The 8,220-nt window shown below is 42.4% G+C and overlaps 1 protein-coding gene across 2 annotated transcripts; it reads right to left on the bottom strand.

The window, feature by feature from the left end:
• Nucleotides 1–2,938: 2,938 nt before the first annotated feature.
• On the bottom strand, nucleotides 2,939–7,024 carry LOC100216811 (uncharacterized). Of its 2 annotated transcripts, XM_008674045.4 has the most exons (13): nucleotides 6,764–7,024; nucleotides 6,594–6,657; nucleotides 6,398–6,456; nucleotides 6,050–6,125; nucleotides 5,888–5,959; nucleotides 5,711–5,798; nucleotides 5,370–5,628; nucleotides 4,874–4,989; nucleotides 4,581–4,795; nucleotides 4,318–4,346; nucleotides 4,147–4,249; nucleotides 3,625–3,712; nucleotides 2,939–3,404 (listed from the first exon to the last, which is right to left on the bottom strand). In XM_008674045.4, the coding sequence occupies exons 1-13, from the start codon at nucleotides 6,893–6,895 to the stop codon at nucleotides 3,179–3,181; spliced, it is 1,527 nt and encodes a 508-aa protein (XP_008672267.1). In that variant the 5' UTR covers nucleotides 6,896–7,024; the 3' UTR covers nucleotides 2,939–3,178. The 2 variants fall into 2 exon arrangements, with proteins under 2 accessions (XP_008672267.1, NP_001136681.1); NM_001143209.1 differs by lacking the exons at nucleotides 4,318–4,346; nucleotides 4,581–4,795; nucleotides 4,874–4,989 and having other exon boundaries at nucleotides 3,094–3,404; nucleotides 6,764–6,898.
• Nucleotides 7,025–8,220: the final 1,196 nt, after the last annotated feature.

Below are 8,220 nucleotides of genomic sequence, written 5' to 3'. Positions count from 1 at the left end.
TCCACTTCGGGAGTCTTGATTTCGCCATCAGCTAGGAGGGCGACATGGTCAGGGCGGTGACCGCCCATCCTACTCCGCCTGAGAGCCCCGACGCCATCTCGGTGGCCCTTGGTGCCCTCAGACTCGCCCCACGCGGGCCGCGTGAGGGGCCCGGACTGGCCCCGCCTGTTTAGGCTGACGAGATAAGTGACAGATCATGATTCATATGGGGCCAAACCCCTCATATGAAAATCTATCGGCTTTCTTCGCATCCTACATAGAGCTCTTTGCGTCGTATGACGCAGAAACGTCATCCTACCACGGTGGCCCTAGCAACAGCTTTGGCGCTTTCCCACCTCGCCACGCCCCTGTGGTAATCGCCGCCCTCGTGGCCCGTGGCCACCTCCCTACATTAGACGACCTGGAGTTCGTGGGGATGGCCAGAGGCGGTGGGGATCTCATCTTCGACGCACTCTGCACGGACTAGGATCTAGGTCCCTTTGGGAGTGACAATGAATAACCCCCCCCTAGCGGAGAGGAGCACAAATGCCACATAGTCGTCGCGGCCCTGTCGACAATCCCGTCAGGATGGGGCACCGTGCATGGTACGGTCGAAGGGATCACCCGATGTAGCGCCTATGACAAAAGAGCTTGTAGTAGATGCCCGGCCGGAGCGGATCCGCGCCTTCTTTGTAAAACCCTCGAACGGTTATAAATAAAATGTGCTTTTAAAAACGCTCTTTACGACGAACAGGGTGAGCGAGAGGAGCCACGGTCGGACCCTGGTGTCCTCTCTCCCTATTTAATCCTTTCTCTTTCCTTCTTCTCGTTTCTCATTGATGATTTTCAAGATAGGAAGCATGCCAGGAGCCAAACGACATGGGACGAATGAACAACAGACTCGGCAGAGTAGTGAGCGGGAACTCCCTTCGTGAAACTAGCTATATTATTTTTTCTCTTCTATAACCACGTGCTTTGAGTCTTCCTTACCTTTCATTAGAAGAGTGTTAGGTGAAACACGACACCGCACCAATCACGCTTCTCCACGGCACCCTCGACGAGAAGGGGGCCTCAGGACAATGTAACCAGATGCTATTGGCTAAGGCTTCCAAACTTGACTGCTTTGCTTCCTTCGACTAAGAGGTGCAACCGCTCGTGTTCAATGAGTGTCCATGCTTTGATTTCGGGCCGGCTCCGCCACTGGTCTAGATGATGATTGAATTTGCTGTTGCAGGTTTCTACGGTCATGTCAGTGTCGCAATATCCATAATCATACGTGTCGAATAGGAGACAGGATTCGCAATAATGCTTTGACATTGTGCAGTGATATTCTGAAGACGCGGAGGCGTTGGTGGAGGCGGCGGCCAGGGTGGAGGAGGAGCTGATGGGCAGCCGACCGAGTTCACCACCAAACCATGGAGGCCGCTCACTCGGAAGCTTTCCATCCATCCCTGCTGCTATACTTAGTCCATACATGTAAAAATGCCTTTACCTTACCTCAAGTTCATTTCTCTTTTCTTTTTCCAATCGTGATTGCCGTTTGGATTCATATGCGCGCACAGGCTGGTTTGAATTGATCATCATATTTGAAATGCATTGGTGTTCTATTCTATCTGTGGTCCACATCCACTTGGTGGTTTTTATTTGTGTTCCCCGATTCAAAGTTTGACCTGGATGTGTAGATTAGTCCTGGTTGGTATGATCCGTTGAACATACTAGTAGTCTTGGTGAGCTGCTCGATTCTTAGATCGGTCATGTAATTCTGATCTCTACCATGTTCCAAACATAGGAACTAATAATGTCTAGTACTATATTCAAACTCTTTTTTTTAATTTGCTATTGAAATTGCAGAATGCTTCCCAACCTGTGCATTCTTACATCTTATAGTCCAAACCCATCGTTTGGTTCTATCTAGCAAAATAGATGTGCAAATGTTGAGCGTCTCCAACAAGTTGCTTCAAAATAGTACCCAAAATTTAAAATAAAACATCATTTAATGTGTTTAGGACACTAAAAATAAATTTAGCTCCAACACCCTAGATCATGTATTTTAGGAAGCAAATTATGTTATTAGGAAAGAAAATGTTGAGAATGGTGTAGAAAATAAGTATAGAGTATTAATCTGAGATGTAGTATATTTAGGTAATCGTGCCCTATATTTTTTTATAAAACATTATAAAATAGGACGTTGAAGTTGTTTTTAATGATTTAAGACACTTTTTATGGTTTAAGACACTCTTAGATTCGTTCTTTCTATTATCACCAGAACCGCCGCCGGCTCTTCCTGCATCTCCGACGACATCCTCCTTCCTGCATCTCCGGCTCTTCCCGGACTATGGCTGGCCGGCAGCTTGCTGAGCACCTTGAGAGACGGTGTCTGGAAGAAGAGGGAGGAGTCGCGGCGGCGGTGATGGTGCCCGGCGTCTGCAGGCACCTCCGCGGTGGCGAACCGTATGCAAGAGGAATAGGCAGGTGTACAAACGTCCCTAAGTATAAAGAGTTGTTTGTTTGGGAGTATAATCTACTTAAATCATATAACCTAACTTATTTTAAACTAAACATTTAAGATTATAATATACTCAGATTATATAATCTAACTTATTTTAAATTTTTAAAATTTTAAACTAAACATTTAAGATTATAATATATTCAGATTATATAATCTAACTTATTTTAAAATTTTAAAATAAGCTGCGTAGTGTACACCAGGAAATCAATAAAATGTAAGCCAACATCCAAGAAACACCCGGTTTAAAGAGTTGGTGAGCCTGGGTGTCAAATACTGGAAGGCAGATGAATTGAGTCCCCCTAAGGGCTTGTTCGTTTCTTCAGGAATGAACCCGGATTCATTCCAGCTCATCAAAATTTATATAAATTAGAGAAGTAATCCGGCTAGGAACTATTCCAGGGCTTGAATCCGTGAAAAACGAACAGGCCCTAAAGATCACAGGAAGCCGAATTAAGACCCAAATAATGAAATTTCTCCTCACACTCTAGCAGATATGGGCTTGAGTTGTACAAACGGTCCCTTGTTCTGGCAGGACCGTGTCCCTAATATTGTGGTGGTGTTTACCTGGAGTCCTGGACAGAGGTTTTGATGGAATTTGTTTTTTTAATATAAGTGTTCTTATTGCAACGCACAGTAGTATTCAATAGTCTCGCTAGAGGATGTACAGATCAATGTGTCGCTGTAGAAAACTTATTGCTCAACGTGTGATCCCGCATCATCAAGCTCGTCCTCTACATGGATCCCCTTGTTCTCTAGGAATTTAGAATACCAGCGAGCAGATAGCCTTGCTTGCCTTGGTAGCGCCTCGTCCTCGAAATCAACACGGTACAGGCCGTATTGCGACATGAACCCTGACAGGTACTCGAAGACGTCCAGGAAGCACCACGCGAAGTAGCCTTTCACATTAGCCCCATTCCTGCACGTCAAAACAGGGTGAGGATAAATCTCTGTGAAAAATACTTCTTCGACTTGTATCTGAACAGATAGTGAAAAGTTGTCGAGTGCCTGATACACATTGCTGAGTTCTGCTATTGTGCCTTTTACCGTCCTTGGAAAGCTGCTAATCGAGTTATAATTTTGGTACCTTTCTAGGAACCATAAAACCCTCTGTCACTCTTTGTGATATGATATCTCACCTTAGAGCAGCCAATGTGCTGCTTATGTGGGTCTTCATGTAATCAACCCTGTCAGTATCATGGAGGCTGCCGTTTGTGGTTGCATAACCTGAAGAGAGAAAGGAGAGGGAAGAAAGTATAAGTCGAATTGTATCTCTGTCCATAAATATTGATGTGATAAAAAATTTTAAAACATAACTGTTGACTGTCAACAACTGTTGATATAATAGATTGATAGCATAAAAATCATAATAAATAGCATAGATCTGTCTTAAAAGGTCCTTTCGTAGTCATATAACTTTGTTATATTATCATGAGAAGTGGTCAAAGTGGCCATTGAAGATCATGAAAAGTAAGAAAACATCAAGTACTTTTCACCAGACAAAGTTTATGTTCCAGAAACAGAGATATATATATCACATTGATGTCTGAATAGCCATTTTTTTGTTTTCGGAAACAGATATATCTGCGTAGTCATTTAGAGGTACTTCTTAGACTATCTGAACTAGAATTTTGAGGCCTGCAACTGAGAAATAGACTTTCCTGTCTCTTGGATATAGATGGGAAGGTTCCCATAGGCTTCACTCAGGTACTCTACCAAAAGTTGCAATCCTCTGGGATCAGCGGGAATAGATGTTGGGGCATGCTGCAGTAAAATAAAAGGGATGTATCTATCATGTCGAATTTCTGAAGATTGTTGATGAAAAACCTTACCTGACCTATTGGCGGATCAGTTCTCGAACCTGTTTCAGATAATTGTTTTGTTATATACAGCATTTAGCTTGTAGGTTTCATAAAATTGCGAATATGTTTCAGAAGTATCATCAAATTATTTGGTCCATGTGACACCGTTTTGAACTTCTGTAGGCCATTGTGTGTGTGACTCTAGATAAATGAATCAGAAGTCCCAGGGAATGTATCTAAAGAATTGCAAGCAATAAAAGGATAATCATGTATCGAGTGACAAACTGTTTTACCTCTATAGTCAGCAGCAATGTCCAGTGAGAAGTCACGGATGCCTTTTTCTAAAGGGCGGTCGTTCACATAGAAAGAATAATAGTGGTTTATTCCAATGAAATCTAGAGTGCCACGAATGGCTTCAGATTGAACTTTACTGAATGACGGAAGGCGAGAACCAACATTCTTCTTCATTACGCTTGGATAATCTCCAAACACCAATGGTTCTAGTATCCTACAATCGATACATATTGTTTTCGATTATCTCTATAAATGTTCCACATTTGTGATGCAACAAGAGTCAAGAAGATACCAGCCGGAATAGAAGTCCAGAAATCTTTGAGTTGCTTCTAAATCGGCAGTGGAGTTTGTTAGTGGGTATGACCACATTGTATATATATTTATACCAACAACTCCTTTTTGCACAGCCTACAGGTCAATCATTTTATGTTTGGGTAAATATCTGATGATATAAAGCCAAAGGGAATGTTTTTGGTGTAGTTAGAAGACAAACTGATGCCTTGGATCATGAGTGAAACATGTTCAAATGTAAGATCTATTATAAGGATCAACCTCACATGTCACGGTATAAGATTCTGATATTACTGTAGGGGCTTCCCCTACAGTATTTCTTGGTAAAAAAAAAGATTCTGATATTACAAGTGTGTGGGTGTGTGTGTTTGCACACTATGTACATTTCTTCTTCTAATGCAACGATGCTCAGCTCTCCTGTGTATTCAAGAAAAAAAGAAACAATACAACACTAATGTTAAGATACATGTGATGTTTTCAGGTACAAGATTACTCACTTGGTATTTTTCTCTGTACAGTCTGGTAGCTGATGCATGTGCCAGTAGCATGTTATGAGCTGCTATATATGGCTCCACACTTGAGTTCCCCACTGTACATTTTTTTGTTCCAAATGGATCAGAACATCTTCCCGGTGCAATTTGTCCATTATCATAGGACCCAATTGCAGCCACATTGACTTCATCCAGAGTGGTCCAGTGTGAAACCCTGTCACCGAACTCCCTGAAGCACACATCTGCATATGCCGTGAAATCCTCCCTGCGTTTTGTGGTAGCATGGATGATCAAGATATGTTCATTTTGGGAAAATATCCCTAACATCTAAAGTTACTGGATCTTACACAACCATTGGACTTAACCATCCACCATACTCGTCTTCCAGGATCTGAGGGAGATCCAGCTGGTAAATCATAACATGGACTTGGACACCTGAAGAACCCAATAGTTATTCATATTGCTTATGTTCACACAATTACCAGATATAAATACCATTCAAAATTTATTTGCAGTAGGCATACCATGTGTAACTAGCTCGTCTATGAGATTGTTATAGTACTCTATCCCTTTTGGATTAATAGCACCTCTTCCATCTGTGTATTTAATTAAGAAAGTTTAATCGACGACCCTAGAAATTTATTGCTTGGTACATGATAGAGTTTTGGCACAAAAAATGGTTATACTTGGTATAAGTCTGGACCAGGAGATAGAGAACCTATATGCCTCCAGGTTATTGTCAATTATGAGCTTAACATCGTCCTAAAACATTAGATGGTTAAGATCAAAGCAAGAAACAGATCAAGAATGCTCCTTTCCATATGCTGAAAAATTCAGCATGCTGATCTCAGAAGTGACAGTACGTCAGCCCAACAAACTACATGTTAAAATTAAGACAGCAACTTTCATATTTAGATGCCAGGGTTTTTCAATAAAAAAAATAGAGATCAGACAAAAGGTTAGTTGACAGGCATAGTAAGAAACCAGCACCTCGATACCAGCAGAAAAACTGATTCGCAGCTAATTTATTTCACCTTGTACTTGTTGTACCCGTCGGCGGCTACATCACCATTGCTTTTGTCCGGCATTCTCCCTGTTATCAAGGATGAAAAAGTGGCATTAATACTTCAGCCAGGCACTCAGGCTGCACGGTAACTAAAATCGATGCAATATTAAACATGAATCACTGTCACTAGTGGCAGAAATCCAACCGATGACTGACGTGCGAACCTGCGTGAGTGAAGGTGTCCCAGATGCTTGGGCTCCTACCATCCTCACCAACAGCACCCTCATACTGGAGCAGCAATTCATTTCAAAATAAAGAATTAGTTGCCTATGATGAGCCGCAAGAAAGCCCTATGAATCCATGCACGGGAGTCCCGGATGGGATCATCCGTCACCTGATAAGCCGAGGTAGCGGATCCGAAGACGAAATCTTCAGGGAACTCGCTCCTTGTGAAGCCGAGAACAGGAGCCGCGCTCTGGACGCAGACCAGTAGCAGGAGAGGGATGAAGGCAAAGGTGGCAGCCATGTCTATCCTGAACGCTCTGCCAGTTCGTCAGTTCGACTAGTCCAAAACTCCAAATGAAAAGAGAACGCCCGTCTCCAATCTTCTGAGAAATTCCGAGAATTGACATGTGTGGTTGGTAGGCCCACGCTTATCTCACAATCCCAGCGGATAATGCAATACATACTCCCTCTCTCCATCCAATTTATAGAAGTCAAACTAGCTTAAATTTAACAAAATTATAATAAACAATATTAAGGTTTATAACTCTAACTAAATTTACTATAAAGATATATTCCCCAATTAATTTAATAGTGCTTATTTTATATCATAATTACAATTTTAGTTAGATTTGAAACTGTTTAATTTCTCAAAACGAGAATTGCAATTTCATGTCGACTATTTCGTCAGCTATTTGGATTGCTACAGCTGCACTCTATAGAAGCCGATATAAATTAAAGCCAAGCAAACAGTGTGACATCCGGGTTTCGGGGCACCAAGACCCGTACGCGAACATAATCAACAGGTGTGCTGGGACCAAGTCTCACACATATGATGAATCATGACACAGGATCGAATGACACATCTTTACTACATAACAGAAGTTCTATACAAAATAAATAAATAATTATATTATAAGGAGGCAACGGTCCAGCAACCCAAAGTTGACTGGGAGACGACGGCCTAGACCACTCACGAACTCATCACAGCATCCTTCATGCGCCTCATCCTGTGGTACCTGTTCTTGACCTGTGGGAGGGTGTGAGACAGCAAGAGTGAGCTCACATACGTTCATCGCTCAACAAGTTATGGAGAATAATGTGCATGAACTCGCCAAAGGTGGGAGCTCACGTGAAGTGTAAGGCTTACCAAAAAGGATGGTTAGAGCTGAGCATTGCTTTTAAAGTTGGTCAAAATTTTATTAGCAATTACTAAGTATAAGTAAATACCAACCCGATTAAGTAGTAGAACAAAAATAATAACATCACCTACGATGCAATGCATATGACAAATTGAATTTAGTTCCATAAATTAATCATGTGAGGGTCCGAGCTGCTCATGACCGTGAGCACGGCTAGTATACCAGTTTTACACTCTGCAGAGGTTGCGCATCTTTACCCACAAGTCATGTTACCCATCTGCCACGGGGTTGTACGGGCCCCATACACCTCTACCAAGGAAGCGAGGCAGGGTAACACTACGAGGCCTTTACAAAGTTTCACTAGCTTCAGAAAACCCGCTACAGTTTATAGGAAGCTCCAATGCAGGGATCCCTCGACTGACCGTCATCGCAGCAAAATCAACCAAGGACCTCCCTACACTGACCACTCCCCTACTGCCCTTGCCCC

Source organism: Zea mays, chromosome 3 (genome assembly GCF_902167145.1).
Source record: "Zea mays cultivar B73 chromosome 3, Zm-B73-REFERENCE-NAM-5.0, whole genome shotgun sequence".
Lineage (NCBI taxonomy): Eukaryota > Viridiplantae > Streptophyta > Magnoliopsida > Poales > Poaceae > Zea > Zea mays.
Note: the sequence above shows the minus strand (reverse complement) of the source record. Positions and strands in the feature narration are given on the sequence as shown.